Source organism: Medicago truncatula, chromosome 4, assembly GCF_003473485.1.
Source record: "Medicago truncatula cultivar Jemalong A17 chromosome 4, MtrunA17r5.0-ANR, whole genome shotgun sequence".
NCBI lineage: Eukaryota > Viridiplantae > Streptophyta > Magnoliopsida > Fabales > Fabaceae > Medicago > Medicago truncatula.
Window position 1 is genome coordinate 23,647,249 of NC_053045.1, and position 18,191 is coordinate 23,665,439.

The 18,191-nt window shown below is 34.5% G+C and overlaps 2 protein-coding genes across 3 annotated transcripts; one reads left to right on the forward strand and one right to left on the reverse strand.

Moving 5' to 3' along the window:
• The first annotated feature begins 437 nt into the window (after positions 1-437).
• On the forward strand, positions 438-10,442 carry LOC25483430 (5' exonuclease Apollo). 2 transcript variants are annotated; one of them, XR_003009475.2, is made up of 5 exons: positions 438-979; positions 1,617-1,831; positions 6,577-6,684; positions 7,016-7,837; positions 9,928-10,442. XR_003009475.2 is itself a non-coding variant. In XM_013612124.3 (4 exons), exons 1-4 carry the CDS (start codon positions 688-690, stop codon positions 7,757-7,759), a joined length of 1,359 nt encoding a protein of 452 aa, XP_013467578.1. In that variant the 5' UTR covers positions 438-687; the 3' UTR covers positions 7,760-8,111. The 2 variants fall into 2 exon arrangements, 1 of the variants encoding a protein (XP_013467578.1); XM_013612124.3 differs by lacking the exon at positions 9,928-10,442 and having other exon boundaries at positions 7,016-8,111.
• LOC120579941 (G-type lectin S-receptor-like serine/threonine-protein kinase At4g03230) lies at positions 9,017-16,494 on the reverse strand. The gene is made up of 5 exons (XM_039832708.1): positions 16,351-16,494; positions 16,150-16,270; positions 9,697-9,813; positions 9,358-9,595; positions 9,017-9,157 (listed from the first exon to the last, which is right to left on the reverse strand). Exons 1-5 carry the CDS (start codon positions 16,492-16,494, stop codon positions 9,076-9,078), a joined length of 702 nt encoding a protein of 233 aa, XP_039688642.1. The 3' UTR covers positions 9,017-9,075.
• Between the last annotated feature and the right edge of the window lie 1,697 nt (positions 16,495-18,191).

Below are 18,191 nucleotides of genomic sequence, written 5' to 3' on the forward strand. Positions count from 1 at the left end.
AACGACGACATAAATTAAATTAAAACAGCGAATCAAATGATGAACTAAGTTAAAACCGCGAACCAAAGATTGATGTTTTAATTAATTATATCATGCTTGCTCATGCATGATGAAAGGTCGTGTAAGAGACATAGAAAGTTAGAGAGAGAAACTGAAACTTTGTAGATAGTTAAACTAAGAGAAATTAACCAATGCTTATGGAGTACTCTTTAAGAATCATAAGGGCTATCTATTTATAAAAATATAATTCATTAGACATCAAAATATTTAACTTCTTTATCCTCTTTTGATCTTTTTTGGTTTGATACTGTTCCTGACTTTGTTACAGGGGAGTATATTAAGAGTAGATTGGAAATGCCAACTTTAGATTCACCATCTTTTAAAAAGATTTTGGTCTAATCCCCTTTTTCTATTCTGTACTCTTTTTTCCTTTTTTTCAATGAAATGATTTGATGCTGTTGCATCTTTTTTTTTTTTTTAAATAAATAACACAAAACAAAAGTGGTCATCACTCTCAATTTTCCCGGCCAGCACAAAAAAAGGTAGAAAACAAAAATCAAAATTCCCGCCTAAGCATTCCCCAAATAAAAATATAAAAGAAAATTTCTCATTCTCATCATCACTTACACTCCAAAGAAAGAGGTTCACACTTTTTTAACAGCAGTGTTTCTTTCTCCGTCACCAAAAATGGAAGATGGTTTAATATCGGTAGATCGTTGGGCAAGAGGAAGTGAAGCATATTTCTTAACACATCTTCACTCCGATCACACTAAAGGCCTTTCTTCTAAATGGTCACATGGCCCACTCTTCTGCTCTCCAATCACCGCCAGACTACTTCCAATCAAATTCCCCAATTTCAATCTCTCTCTTCTCCGCATTCTTCATACTGGCACCTCCCACACTATCTCACTCCGTTCACCTTCTTCTTCCAATCCCACCACCGTCATTGTCACCGCCATCGATGCCTGTCACTGTCCCGGTACATATCCTTAACACATTTAAACTATTCATTACTTAGACGAGTTTGTACCACTGTCGTGTCTGATGTTTGTGTTAGTGAGGGCTTCATTGGTTGCTACTAGTAGTACAGGAAGTAGAAATTGTTATTAATTACTCTCTCCGTCTCTAAATAATACTCCATCCGTTTTTGAATATAAGTAAATTTTACTTTTTAGGTTTATTCAATTAATGATGTATGTGGTCCATATTATGAACTACATACATCATTAATTGAATAAATCTAAAAAGTAAAATTTGCTTATATTTAAAAACGGAGGGAGTAATCGTTTAAGGTTTATGCACAATTATTAAGGAAATGATTAATTGTGTTGATTTTGATGGTAAAATTAGTATCGTTTGCTAAAACACCTTATTAACTATAGTTTGAGGAGTAGTTAAGTTTGATGGAATTCAATAAATAAGGTATAATAATGAGAAAAAAATAATAATAAATGTGGCATTGATATTTTAAAGTGACAATTATTCTGAGAAAAATATATGATAAAAAGACTGTTATTATGAGACAAAGGGAGTAAAGTAGTACTACTGACGACTATTTTACTACTTTGATTTCAGTTCTGTCGTTTGATTTGTTATTTGTTGAGTTTTTGGAATAGGTTCGATTATGTTGCTTTTTCGTGGAGATTTTGGTTGTGAGCTTCATACCGGTGATTTTCGTTGGGAAGGTAGTTGTGAGAAGGCAAGGATTGCTAGAGAAATGCTTGGTGTTGCTCTAAAGGAACATGATGGTGTTGTTGATGTTGTTTGCCTTGATAATACTTATGCTAATCCTACTTATGAATTTCCTAGTCGTAGCGTTGCGGCTCAACAGGTACATTGCAATTCTATCATTGTTGCCCTAATTTGAAACATTCATTGAGTTATGAATTTGGGATAGAAATGCTGTGATAATTGTGTTAGGGTTCGGAAAATGGGATTAATGAATATCGAATAAGCCTGGGGCAATAATGCTCCCGCAACGTAGGGTTCGGGAAGGGGTCCCACCATTTGGTGTATTGTACGCAACCTTACCCTATTTTTACATAAGAGGCCCATGACCTTTTAATCACATGACAACAACCTTACCGCTGCGTTAAGGCTCCCCCTTCTCTAAGAAAATATCTTAGCAAGTTTCATCAGTGGTGTTCATATCTGTGTTTAATAAACCAAATGTTTACCATATTCACAAAAGAATTTAATAGAGCTGCACTGTGCAGTGTCGGTGTACAACTCTTTTGCACCCACATTCACTGACATTTCATTGTGTTGCTGAATAACTCCATTTTAAAACTGCATTTTAAAGGGAACTGTCAATTACTTGATTCTCATTGGTTGTTGATACAAAATTAGCAAGTGTACTAACTTATATCGAAGAAATAAAATTTGTAAGATTCGTATCCACATGGACTGTTTCAACTTCTACTCGGTAGTAACGTTATTATTGAGGATGTTTGTAAAATGGGGGGGGGGGGGGGGGGGGGGGGGGGGGTGTGCACTGAGGCAATTGGTTTGATTTGCAAGTTAAAATAAAATGGTAAATGTAAAATTGGTTTGAGAAATAATTTGGAGAGATGACTAGGTCATTCAATTCATCTGCTCATCGCTCATTAGCAACCTGTTTCTTAAGTCTACGAATGCTATAAAGTTTACGACAAATTAACAAAATAGCTTAGGTCAATCCCTTGATCCTAAGCCCTCATTTCTGATTATAATTCCCTAATCCCTTAGGTGAACCTATAATCCTCAAAGGTTTTAAGTCCGTTAATCCAATTATCACAACCTAACAACTCTCCATCCCTAGATTGTCCGTTAGATTGAACAGTATAAATATGTCAGAGTTATACGCTACGGTCAATAGTCATACAATCTCTTAAATCAGTTATATTAAGTCAGAATCATGAAAGCATTAAGAACGATTTCTACTGAATAAATTAGAATGGCATTCATAAAGATTAAGAGTTACAGGTTACATAGTCATGAGCTAGAACAAAATCATCTATGACCTAATCAATGGAAATTAGCCACTCATGATAAAAGAATTTAAACAACAAGGTTAAAACAAATTACGAAGAGAGATGTTTTACTCATCAAATTTCTTCAATCCGTGATGCTACTCTTCTATATGCGTGCGTGCGTTTTTGCTTGTGGCTTTCCTTTCATTCCGTGCTCTTTCTCCAAAAAAACGTGAAACCTAGCTCCCGTTGTGCCCAATCGTGAATGTCTAGAACGTGAATACCAGGCTGTTGTGTAGCGCCCCTACTTTTTATATGGCTCTGGCACTTATATTTTCTTCACATATTAATCCCTTGTTAATTCTCTCGGGTCCACAAATTATGCATAGCCCAATGCACCAAATAATCTTGCTGCTATTTTTCTACTCATAACTCCTTTTTCTTATTAGGCTAGACAAGTGCCACATTAATATCAATAAATTAGAAATGATGCTTTATTTAAACTGGCTCCTTATTAAATACTAAACTAGTAAAAATTGACTAAAAATTCAACTAAAATTGACTCTAAAAATAGTGTATGACTGATTGTCATCACAACCCCAAACTTGAACCGTTATTTGTCCTCAAGGAACCAACTTAAAATGAAAAATAACAGTAAAATAACACTTACTTCATCAATGGTCATATCAAAAGTTCATTTCCCTAGTTAGCAAATGATGAGCTAACTTGCTTGGTTACACATCCATTCCACAACTTCTCACAGCAATATATTGAAATATAACGTGGTTCACTTAGTCGACATGTAGAACTACTATATTACCAAAACTTGAAAAATTTCTAAGAATCAATCAAAGTCAATATTATGCACACACTTTTAAGGACTTTTTAGGTTATAACGTGGCTTAGGTTAGGGGTGGGATCATTTGGAAAATAGGTTTAAGAAAACAACGGAGTTAGACTTCATCCAACTGATCTAAGGCACACCACGCACCACAATATCATATCAGGGGACTAGAGTTTTTTTTTTTTTTTTACTGAATGAAACAACTGATTACTTTTTGACTATAAGGATTTTATATATTTTTTTTAGCTGCAAATTTGACAATTCAGCTTATTTTATCATGCTTATTATTATTTTTATAGCACAAAGTGATTTTGCTTTTCCTTTCTCTAGTACCCCTACCCCAAACTTAGAGTGTTGCTAGTTCCAAGAGCAACCCCAAACTTAAACTTTTCAAAATAACACGCATAAACATGCCTAACTCCAACAAAATTTTGGGTACATTCTAAAGTCTCTAGGCTTGTAATGTGGTTAGTCACCGAAACAAGGGGTCTAAATCCTAGTGGCTCAACTTGGTTTAAACAAATGATAATTCAATATAAACAAAGATGGGCTACAAAGGCTCAAGGTACAAGCAATTTGCCTTAGTGTGTACAATATATGACCAATCAATTACAAAGAAAAATCGCAAATCATAGAAACAACATCTACATGGAAACACTCATATTTGTAAAAATTGAAAAATAAGTTTAGGCCATAACCTTACAAGCTGAGGTTTCTGGAAGTTGTGGCTACCTAAGCATCATTTCCTGCAATTCACTTCTCTTATGGTACTTAATCAAGCAACCACCTCCTTGGAACTTTTGACAAACCATTGGTGAAATCTTTGTTACTAGACTGGTAAAATTCAAGAAAAGTAAATTCATTAATAACAAACAAGCAAACAATAAAAGTTATTAAAAATGGGAACCAAACTGAGAATTGACACAACCGACAAAGACAAGTTATTGAAAAAAAAATAAGAACTGATGTGGAATCTGATTTCTTTTTCCGTCCATCTTTTAATTATTTTTTTACTGAATAGAAATACCTGCAAAATAAACAAAATTAGAAAATATGATGGGTTGACTCCCATCAAGCGCTTTCTTTTACATCATTAAACTTGACGCCTCAGCCACTGTTAGGGTGGAAAATATGAAAGAAAGAATATATCATCTTTCTTTTTCCTCTTGTTTGGTAGAAATTCCATGAACTTCATACAATGTAGCAGATGCTCCCATGATCCAACTGCTAGACTTTCGGCATTTGAGCTCTCCCACCAAAAACAATAATAGATATACCTTTGCAAATGAATGATTTCTTTCAACCCCGTTGGTTGAGACTTCAGATAGAGACCAACATTCCTCACTTGTGCATTTTCTTCCACCACAACATGACACCCAGTCTCCATCTCAACCAGCTGCTTCTCACATTCATTCGCTTTCCCAACAAGATCACCACACTGAACTTCAAATTTCTCAAATGAAACTTGATTTAATATCAAGATATCATCCAAAATATTTTGAAGCTGAGTATTGTAATTGATGTTGATAAGCTCTTTCAGCCCTTCACAATCTGTACCTTGATGATTCACCTCATGAAGATCACATCTCACATTTAATCTTGAGATTTGATTGTCCCATTGTTTTATCTTCCAAGAAAGCAGATATTTTTCATACTCCAACGTGACAATCTCCTCTGTGTCATAAAGGCGTAACCTGTCTAATAACCTGTCTATCATAGGTGCGAAATTTGGATAAACTTTTTAGGATCAAAGTACAATGAGATAAACATGAAGAACATAAATCATAATTTTTTTCAATTTTTTAATATATAGACAAAAAATGTAATTGACAGAAATCCTAAACAATAACGAAATTTCCAAGCTGAAATGATTCAACAGAATCATAAAAGCATTAAGAACGATTTCTACCGAATAAATTAGAATGGCATTCATAAAGATTAAGAGTTACAGGTTACATAGTCATGAGCTAGAACAAAATCATCTATGACCTAATCAATAAAATTAGCCACTCATGATAAAAGAATTTAAACAATAAGGGTAAAAGAAATTACGAAGAGAGATGTTTTACTCATCAAATTTCTTCAATCCGTGATGCTACTCTTCTATATGCGTGCGTGCGTTTTTGCTTGTGGCTTTCCTTTCATTCCGTGCTCTTTCTCCAAAAAAACGTGAAACCTAGGTCCCGTTGTGCCCAATCGTGAATGTCTAGAACGTGAACACCAGGCTGTTGTGCAGCACCCCTCCTTTTTATATGGCTCTGGCACTTATATTTTCTTCACATATTAATCCCTTGTTAATTCTCTCGGGTCCACAAATTATGCATAGCCCAATGCACCAAATAATCTTGCTGCTATTTTTCTACTCATAACTCCTTTTTCTTATTAGGCTAGACAAGTGCCACATTAATATCAATAAATTAGAAATAATGCTTTATTTAAAATGGCTCCTAATTAAATACTAAACTAGTAAAAATTGACTAAAAATTTAACTAAAATTGACTCTAAAAATAGTGTATGACTGATTGTCATCACAACCCCAAACTTGAACCGTTACTTGTCCTCAAGGAACCAACTTAAAATGAAAAATAACAGTAAAATAACACTTACTTCATCAATGGTCATATCAAAAGTTCATCTCCCTAGTTATGATTGACTCTAAAAATAGTGTATGATTGATTGTCATCAGTAGTTGTCAGTGTAAAACTAGTTTACACTGACAATGCATATCCCCTTTTCTCTTCACGAATGTTTTCTTTTGACTTGGTTGATGTCTGATTTCAGGTAATTGATATAATTTCATCTCATCCTGACCATGATGTTATTATCGGAATCAATAATTATGGGAAAGAAGATCTCTTGCTTCAGATTTCAAGGGCCTTTGATATAGAGGTATTCAATTTCTCTTCAGATCAAAAGTATATCCATCATGCTACTATGTTGTATTTAAGGAGAATGGTAAACCAATGCTAGAGTTTTATGATTGATAATTTTATGACCTTAACTATCACTATCATTTTAAACTTGAAACCTGATATCAACTGTTCAGAATGTGCTTGAAGTGTCATGTTTTATATGCAAATTGTCATGTTTATATCACTACAAAACTTTGCATCTTACCATTTTGTTGATAAAGTTAATTTGGATTTTGCATTATATTTTACTTGATTCTTCCTCCTTTACCTATTGATTTTTCACTGATTTGCTTATTTTTCAATTGAAGATTTGGGTGTCGCCACAGCGGTTGCAGACTATGCATCTTCTTGGTTTACCTGATGTATTTACAACAGATACAACCGTTACTAGAGTCAGAGCTGTTCCAATGTATAGCTTTAGCAGGAAAACATTGGAGGGATTAAATTTAATACGCCCAACTATAGGAATTTTGCCATCAGGTCTTCCATGGGTAAAGAAATCCCTTAAAAAGAACGAGTTTCTCTCTGGTTCTTTTTTGACGTCGGGTTCTAAGAGAAGCAGGTGTGACACAGATAGTACTCAGGTCCAGATGGATAAGAAAATCGACAAAACAGGATCCCCCAAAATGTTCGACAAGTATATATTTTCAGTTCCTTACTCTGATCATTCAAACTGTGCAGAGCTAGAGGATTTTATTAAGCTTGTCAAGCCAAGTAGTCTGAAGGGTATCGTTTCTTCCTCTACATGCTATATTGAACCCATGTACTACTTTGGCCGACTTTGTACCGGTAACCAACCAGCACCAATGCTACATAACGTTGAAGATGTTAATGTTGAGTTAGATAGAAACATAAGCAAGGAAAGTTATTTACTGAAAGGAAGTGGTAAAAGGGTGGTAACAATCAACCCTGAAACATCATTTGAAGATGATAATGTTGAGTTAGATAGAAATAGATACAGAAGGAAGACTTCGAAGGTTAAGTTAGGTTCTCGTATGACAAAGTTTATAAAACGGGGTGGAGTTAAAATTTTAGAGCATGTTGAAGAATAGTTTCGCATGTGGCATAATTGATCAAGTATGATGTGTACGAATGAAGTTGGGCACTGCTTTGGAAGTCCATGTTGCAAGGTATGATCTACTATCCACCTAACTCAATGTACATTATAACACTTTGTTAGTAGAAAGTTAGATGATTATCAAGAATTAATTGGATGATCTTTTGTACCCCTAATCCCCTATTGGAAAGCAATGTGCGTTTTGAACACTAAAATCTGCTTGTGACAAAAGAATTGTAACTTCAATTGATCATACATATTTTGTTGATAACTCAGTATCGTCTGATTCACTTGTACTTTATAGGCTTGTGGTTTGTTTAATAAAACAGATAGTCTTTTCCTTTTTAAACGTTGCTTGCAAGTTGACAGCTCAGAAGTTGAAAAATCGTATCATGACACTCCAAAATTTAATATTTTCAACACATTCTTACTCATTTTCCAAATTCATATAAAACTTATTAAATTCTTCAGAATATCCTCTGTATTTTCAATATATTTTCGGCCATTGATGTCGTTGTTTGAGGAGCATACATTGGCTTGAACATTCGGTAACATATACTGTTATGTCACAATTATCATAACTGACCAGACAAAAACATGACTAACTTCTAACTGTTTTATTAATATGGCAGCACATTAGGTCAGTGATCTTAGTTTTTCCTATAAAAATTAAAAATACATTCCTTAGCAAGAAAGATATTCATTTCAGACAATGTTATTCTCATGCTTGTGACATTAGGAATAGAGTTGTGCTAAAAAATTACATGACTTTTAACTGTTGGTATAATTTAAAAGTAAAAACAATAAAACAAACTATTGATTGCTTGAACCAATTTCTAAGCCTGGAGTGTTCAATTGGAGTCATGTTTTATCTCTTATCTGCATTCTTCAATGCTACTTTCAATCTGCAGACTTGAAGAAGCTGTACTAGATAGGTCTTTACGTGAAAAAAAGGTTGGTTGTTTAGGGGTTATGAGGGTTGTAGTTTCACTCTCTAGCATGGTCACCACATTTGACATGTGTGGACGATCATCCGGTTCATCCTGTACGCATAAGAGTCCAATTTGGGAACACCTAATATATAAATTGGTTGGCGTTGTAAGTATCACATAGAGACGGGTCCATTAAATCTAGCAGTTTATCCTCTCTCCATAGTCTCCAAGCCTGGTAATAAGATGTAAATCTCTAAATAAAAAAACATTAATTGTAGAAAATAAAAATTGAATGCAAAGGGTGGAACATACTTAACCCAAAAGACTTGAAATCTCTTTAGACCGATAGAACCCGGTGTTCCTTTTTCCACTGATGATCTCAAGCAAGACAACGCCAACTGAAAACATCTGACTTTGTTGAAATATATCCATCCAACGCATACTCAGGAGACATGTACCCGCTGTCAACATACAGAAAATCACTCACATGCAAATAGAAACGACTAGATATCTCAACAAAGAATGTTGAGAGATTCATAATAATAATGTTGTTATAACATCCCTTTATGGTCATACAAAAGAAGTATATTTAGCAAAAAGTATAAGGAGAATTCCATTGAGAAAGAAAAATAGAAGTAAAAGGACTAGAAATTGAACTTACTATGTACCAACAACCCTCTCTGTGCTTGCCTCTGTTTCTTTGCCTGCAAATGTTCTTGCTATTCCAAAATCTGAGATTTTTGGTTGCATCTCCTCATCTAGAAGAATGTTGCTAGTTTTCAAATCTCGGTGAATAACTCTAAGTCTTGAGTCTTGATGAAGATAGAGCAGTCCACGGGCAATTCCGAGAATTATTTCAAACCGCATTGGCCAATCCAAAATTACGCTTTTTGTCGAATCTGTGAATGTTTTAGTTTACCATTTAAAGGAGAAAAATAATTAATCAATGTACTCCAAACGCAGAAAACACCACAAATGATAGATAAAATTAGAGACCAACCGAATATCAATAAGTCCAAGCTCTTGTTACGCATATACTCATAAAGCAGAACTTTTTCCTCTCCTTTTACACAGGAGCAGCCGCGTAATTTAACAAGGTTACGATGTTGAAGTTTAGCTATTGATAAGTCAATAATTTAGTGTTTATTAGAGTCTATTTTATTTAGATTTTATGTGTTTTTAATTACTTTCTAGAACTATTTTACTTCAATTTGTTGTTATTTAATTTCAGGAACAAATATGGTGAAAAATTGAGTCTTGGAGCAGAAGAAAGGGTTTTGGAGCATGATTAAGGAATGGAAGGATCTAGAGCATGATTTGGAGCTGATTCAGGCCAAAAATATGAAGATCATGTGCAAAAATATCAGGCCCGTGCCTGACAAAATCCAAACCGAGCCTCCAAGTTATTCAAGCATGCCAAACTCCAGAGAGACTGGCACGGCCCGTGCCTGCAGGTGCACGACCGTACTCGATGCCAGCTCCCCTTTTTGCTGTTTTGTTCAAAGACTGACATGGCTCATGCTAAGCTGAGCACAGCCGTGCCAAAGTTTCAGGCTGCTATTTTGATATATTTTCAGACCTAAAAGCCCATGGGTTGCTTGCTATGTAATTTTTATTCATTTTCTTAGGGCTTAAGTGAAGTAGCAATAAATGTCACAAGAAAGGGGGGGTTTGAATTGTGACCCTTTTTAAATTATTCCTGAAAGTTTATATTAAATTTTATACTCAAGAAAATTTCTTGGTTAAGATACGTTAGTCAAATAAATAATAATTTTAGGACCATAATGATCTGGAGCAGAATAAGAAAATGATATAAAGCTGAAATATAAAGATTCAGTTAAGGACCAGAATGTTCTGGAGAGTAAGAGTAATAAAACAATATATTATGCTGAATTTAAACTTTGGTTAAATATTATGCAGTTGTTTTATCTTGGACCAGAATGTTCTGGAAGCAGTGTAATTAATAAATTAATTATAAGGACCTGAGAACTCTGGATTAATATGATTGAGGTTTAAACGGGACCAGAGTGTTCTGGAAGTAATGTAATTAGTAAAGTAATAATTAATTATAAGGACCAGAGAACTCTGGATTAATATAGTAGAGATTTAAATGGGACCAGAGTGTTCTGGAGATAAGCAAATAAAGTGTGTGTGATTGTGTGTGAATATTGTGTCAAGATAGAGAGAGAGAGAGAGAGAAATAACACAGGAGAGTTATCCTGATTCACCCAATCCGGCTACTTCCAGTCCCCACACTTCGTGTGAGATTATCCACTATAGTTTTCAGTTGGTAGAAACTTCTAACCAACACTATAAGGTCTTGATCACACCAGATCAGTCCAGAACACCTATCTCAAACTATTAAGCCCAATAGACTTGAGAACTAGTTTACACTCATGTATGATGATGAGTTTAGGTCGTGATGTCTCAAAACAAAAGAGACTTTTACAAAGGCAAACTCAAAAAGATATTCTCAAATAAAAGAGATAAAGATGGTAAATATAGTGAAAGATTATGGAGTTTGCTTTGCTTGTTGTAGAAAGATTGTTGAAGAGATTGATAGTTTGTTTGCTTTGAGAGAGATAAATGCTTTTGTATTTCAAACTCTTGGTTTTTGCCTTGGATGTCTTCCTCTATTTATAGAAGCCAAAGACTTGTTCCCCAATCAATAAACCAGCTGTCCTTTCCTTTAATTTGAATTTGAAGTTTGCGCTCCAAACTTTGCTTGTTGGAAAGGTATGAAAAAATACACTTGCAGAATGTTCTTGAGCCTGTACAGAACGTTCTTGAAAATCCAGCAAGTACATGAAAAGAGCTTTCACGCGTTTATGCAAGCTGTTTGTTGCTTTCTTGGATACAACTCATGTGAAGTGACTTATGTGATGTCATGGCATGATATCATGTATATGTTGTAACACCCCGTTACCCAAAAGTAATTAAATATAACATAAACATCAGAGTTAAGCACCAAACGGGCATGTTACACTACATTTCAAAATTCCTTAAATAGCATATATAACTATTTAAATAAACAACTGTCAAACATCAATAAACTTGCAGCGGAATATTTGTTTCAACATCAACAATTATTTAAACCTCCAATAATATCTTGGCATTAAGCCTAAACAACAATAAATCAACCAACAAAGGGCCACATCATCAAGTTCCAAAATTTGATACATAGGAAAGAAAACAATAATAATAATAATAATAATTCCCATCCCACGTATCAGAGCCCTAGACACGACTCTTGAGCCACCACCGACTACTCAGGATCACCTGCAAGTTACCCATAGGAAGGGCAACATTTTCAAGCAGAAGGGGTGAGATTCACAACAATAAAATATAGATATTAAACTCTTCAATTGAATCTAACACCCTATAAATATCATTTTATCATCTTGCAAATATAGATATGTATTTCACAAGCAACAACAACATCTCATCAAATCTATTCATCATAATATGTATATAAATATGTATATATCCATCAACAACATCATCATCATTAATATGTCAACTACAACCAACGACCAAGACTCATGCATGACATGACGACACTACTAAGACTCCTCAGATATGCAATTATGCATGTGGTACCAAACAGGACCGAAGCCCTCACCGCTTTTGAATGGTTAAAGCATTCATCAGGACCGAAGCCCTCACCGCTGTGAACAACTAGTACTCCAGGACATTAGTCCTCTCCGCTGTTTATGCATATGCAATGTACCCACTCGTGTATATCTACATACAACTAGACCATGCATACATTCTCCATATGACTCCAAATAATACAACATGTATGATTCAATAATTATAGCATACATTATAGCCATCAGCAACAACATCAAACAATGATCCAACAATCTAGAATAATGCATAATTAAATATAACTATGCTCAAAACAACAACATCAATCACTACCATTCACACAATAGAATTCAGCACTCAAAAACTGGGTAGCTCGCCTCGCGAGCACTTCTGCTCGCTATGACGAGTTCACAAAACAGATTACTCGCCATGGCGAGTTCAAGGCGAACTCGAGGCGAGTGAAAAGTAGGTGCTCTCGGGAGTTTTGACATTTTTCTCACTCAAACCTCAATTCTAAGCTCCCTATTCATCTTTTTAACTTAAAACTTGCTCCAGTCATCATGAAAATCATTTAGGCACATTAAACCATCCCCAAAACATCTTATAACAACAATTTGAAAATCCAGTTTTGATTTGGGTTACTCGCCATGGCGAGTTGGTCTGCTCGAGGCGAGCTATGAAGTTGCTCACTCGCCATGGCGAGCACGGCTACTCGCGAGGCGAGCAATGAACTTCTGTACGGGCAGAAAACAGGTTTTTCCCAAAAATCCCATTTTTCTTCATTTCACTCCCCAAATTAGTTTACAGATAGGTAATGAAGTGTTCTATACATCCAGAACCTAATTCTAACATCAGAACAGCAATATCTACCCCAAATACCATTAATTCAACTTATACCCAATTCCTCAATTTCCACTAAAACCTGTTAAACTCCAATTCAGAATTTCATAACTATATTACTGAAGTAAAACTCACCCTTACCTTAATTCAGAATGAAAAATGCACAGCAAATGGATTCTCTTGGTTCTCCTCCCTTGTTCCTGGTTTTCTCTCCCAAAGCTTGGTTTCACGTAAAACAGTTCTGACTTTCTTTTCCTAACTTCCCATTACTTAACTCCCCTTAATTATCACTTAACTCCCCATAATTCTAATAATTTCTATTATTTCCCCAAACACCAAAATAATTATTATTTCTCACTTATTCTAATTATTATTAAAATAACTATATAATAAAATAAATACACCACATAAATCACCAAAAATCATATATTAGACTCCACTTAAATCAAAATAAATAAAACAACATTTAGAGTGTTACATATGTCATTAGAGATAAGAGATATTTCTTTTATGTACATTGTAACGCCCTCTTTGAATTATTAGATTTATTTAATTATTTAATTGAGTCTAAAATTTATTAAGAAGAGTTTAAAATATATTTATTTGATTATGTGATTTATTAAGTGGCTTATGTTGTTATTTAATAGATTAAGATTTGAAAATAGAAATAAGATTGAGTTGAGAGTTTGTTATGAGATTTTAGAGAGTTTTGGGGGAGAAAGAGAAATAAGATAAAATAGAAAAAGGGTTATAAATAGGAGAAACCTAGTTTAGAAAAAACATAACGATCAATTTTGGAGAAAAGGGAGAAAAAGCCGAGAGGAGGGAGAAGACCTAGGAGTGCTGCGATTTTCATCTATAAGGTAAGGGTGGGACTAACATTCAATAATCTTAAGTCATCGGTTCTGAAAAATTGGATTTAACATGTTGTAGGTTTTCGTTTTTGAGAATTTGGGAATTAGGGTTAAAAGTGATTATTTGATGATTTTCTAAAATAATGTTTTGGGTCAAGTTTTATATGGTTTTGAGTCTCTTTTGATGTATATAAATGTTTAGACAAACTTCTGGATCAAATTTGGGCATAGGGAAGTTAAAATTGGGATTTTGGGGTGAAAAGTGTGTTTTTCCAGAGTTGCTCTCTGACAGCATGTCCTGTTTCATGTTCTTGCGTCTTTTTCACACGTTTCTGTTTTGAATTAGCCTTTGGTGTAAACATGAAAGTTGTAGATAATTGTGTTAGCTTTCCAGTGGCGTCGGTTTGACTTGAAAATGATTTTCGGTTTATGAGTTATGGTCAAATTACTGCACGTAGGTCACAGTGAATTTTTATGAATTTCAGCACAACTTTGTCCGAATTTGAAATGAAAACTGGTATAGATTGGTACCACATGCATGATTAGAAGATTAAGTTGCATAGTCAAGAGGTTAAGTTGTCAAGTTGTCAAGTTATCAAGTTGTCGAGTTGTTAAGTTGTTAAATCATGAAATTGTTTAAAGCTATGATTCTTTGTATGAACTATTAAAGAAGTGAATTATGATATATTATTATCTATGATGAATATTATGATGATTACATGATGTTGTCTATGAGTTGTTAAATATGATTGATGATGCTTATGTTGTTAAATGTAATTGATGAATTATATGCTTAATATTATTATTTGTGAAATCTCACCCCTTCTGTTTGCCCACCATGGGTAACTAACAGGTAACCAAGAATAGTTGATGTCGTGTGAGCTTTCCTTCTCGTGTGTCCTAGGTGCTCTGATACGTAACGGGATGGGAACTTTGTTATTGCTTTTCTATTCCTTACGTATTGTTTTAGAAGATTTATGACTATGTTTTTAGATTGGATTTTTATGAGACATTTATGAAGAGGCCTTCGTGCCAAAGACTGTTTTAGTTATTGAAATAAATTCCGCTGCGAAGTATTAAAGATCTTGTATTTGAATTTTAAAGGATAAATAGTTATTTATTCAGTTTATGATTTTAAGAAAAGAATGTGACATTCCGTTTATGTTGAACAACTCTGATTATTTATGCGAAATTTTTATGTTGGGAAAACGGGGTGTTACATACATTAAACCCAATTCAAGTCATATGATCTTTTCCTTAATTTGGTGAGACAAAATATTCCATATTAAATTCCTTGCTCTTAATGATGCATAAGCCATTGCATATAAAGTTCACTCTTGTCTTCATGCGTGAGTGTTATTTTGATTGTTCTTGTCATGTGCCAAGATCATTCTCATAAAACATTTCTCATAAAAAATCATTAGTAGATAACAATATATAATTAAATAAATATGTTTGTAATCCTTAAAATAATAAAAAGGATTTTGCTTCAACATTAAGTTAGCTTTAGGCTATAAATAGAGCAGCCACCCTATAAATAGAGTAGCTGGAGTGACAACTATTTCAATTAATAAAAGTTCTTACTTTTCTTTCTTTTTATTATTCTTGTTCTTTACTTTCATGTTCTTCTTCTTAATCTCTATGTCTATGATGAACATGAGTGAGTAGTCTTTTTTGTCTTGGGATTGTTAGATGAGTCTAATGACTTAATCCTATTCAAACCAAGCCTAAAACCCTAATTTTATGTAAATCCTATTTATCTAATCTAATTTCACTGTTCTTAATTCTTATTTCAACTACTAACCAACGTATCGAAAGAAGAAAGTTGTTAATATTTGACATGTGAGATTAGACAAGGTTTTCGAAACATGAGAATAGTCTAGAAAACCTTGAGACCTTAAAGTTTCGCTTGAGAGAAACCTTGATAGGCTTTAGAGAAACTGGTCTTTAGAAATAGGTCTAAACATAAAATTAGTATATAGATTTGGATTATGAAAGATTTGTCATTATGATGAACCAACGATCCCGAGACTCTTTATTATTATTTTCAATCAATAAAAAATTCCAACTTTTAAAACCCTAATCTTTCAGCCAAACACTACTAAAGAGAAAATCAAAATCACAACAACTCCCTATTGAAATGATACTTTTTTACTACTTCGGTAAACCGTGCACTTGCAGATAATACACATCAGCTATCAAAACAACCTCATTCTTGAATTCCAGTGAACCTTGTGATGAAACACTTGAGAGTCTCTTTATCGCAATTTCTTGACCACCAAATTTACCCTAAAAAAATCCCCACGAAGCCATTATTTAACTTGAAATCTAGACCGACAGAAAAGATAAATAGAAGGAAAATCAATCACCTTGTAAACTGGTCCAAAACCACCTTTGCCAAGTTTATTTGCATATGAGAAGTCATTTGTGGCCACTAGTATACTCTCAAAATCAAAATAGGGAACCTCTATTCCTTCATTGTCATTCTCTTCCAAATCTTCTATTTCTATCATGTCCTTCACAATTCTTTTACTGTTGCAAAATTGCCCTCTAATATTTCTTTGTACGTTTTCTTTATCTATACTTATTAAATAATTATATAAGCTTAATCAAAAGATTAAACCTCCAGATTCAAAAATTTCAAAACAATATCTAATAGAGGAAAAAATAGAATCCTACCTTGCTTAACCATATGAGCTACTCTTCTTCTGCATGCATAAGCAAAAATAATGATGCATGCTAGAGTAAACAAACCGGCAAGAGTTAAGCCAAGAATCGAACGAGCTTTTAGAGTTCCCTTCTGAAAAAACAAATTAACACTTGGTTAACTTTTAATTTAAGTTACAATCAAATTCAAGTTACAAGATTGATGTTGCTTACTTTCGATGCAAGATTTTGGTCTAATATTTTGGTCTAATGTTAATGAGTTACTTATGGTTGCGACCAGGCATTCTAGACTGGATAGGGATGATGTCTGGTCTTAGTCTCTTTCCCTCGATGGGATATTCTCAGTGAAGCCTGCCTATTCTTATCTTATGAGGGGGTTGCCGGATGCGGGTGCCCCTCATGGTGATACCCTGCAGGCAGCGTCCAGGATTTGGAAGTCGTGGGCCCCGTCTAAGGGGATTGTCTTCTCCTGGTAGCTTCTTCTTGATAGGCTCCCAACTAGGTCTAATCTTGTTAGGCGCGGTGTTCCCCTTCCTGAGAGGGATCTTGTGTGTGTTTTATGTTCTGTGTCGTCTGAATCCGTGGTGCACCGGTTCATCATTTGTCCCGCTGTTCTTCCGATTTGGTATCAGGCCTCTAGGTGGTTAGGTTGGGAGTTTGTCATCCCAATAGGTCTTGCTCAGCTTTCCAAGGCCTTCACTGGCCTTGGAAGGGGGAAGAGAGTTAGGTTTTCTTCTGGTTTGACATGCTATTATTTGGACCATTTGGGTGTCTAGGAACAACCTTATTTTCTCTGGTGGCACTCCCTGTGAGGAGTCTGTGGTGGATAGAGTGAAACTCTTAGCCTGGAAGTGGTTCTGGCTAAGTGCCCTGCTAGTTCATGTTCTTATCATGAGTGGGAGGTGTAGTCTGTCCTGTGCTGGTATCGATAGGGTTTTGGTGGTGTTTTGCCTTGGTTCGCTTGGGGATTGGGATGGGGGTTTCTGTCTCCTCCTTCCTGGCTGGCTTCGGGGTTTGTCCCTTGGCTTTGTGCCCGACAACTTTGGTGGGCGCTTAGGTGTTTTTGTTGGTGTAGTTCTTTCTTTGATGTGTTCTGTTTTTGGTTCCTTTTTCAGGTGTTTGTTTTGGAGTTGCTCCTAGGGATTTGTCCTGGGGGTCTCTCTTTTTGGTGGTTTTCGGTAGCGTCTATTGATGGCTATTACGGTGTATTTGTACATTTCTATTTATATATATTTTGCCATTAAAAAAAAGAAATAAAAGTGATTCTTATCAATTTATGTTATTAAGATAGTTTAGACCAAAATTGATTTTAGTGTAATTGCCAAAATAGATTTCAATGTTTATTCTACAATTAGACTGCACTAGAACTTGGACATGTGCGATGCATGCGAAGTTAGTTATATTATTGACTAAAAATTTGATAATTGAGCATGACATAATAGTTGTTATTATACATGATTTGATGTTTCCAAAATATAAATAACAAAAACTTTGAAGTAATTTAGTTTTCTTATTATCACATCAAATATATTTTAGATAAAAA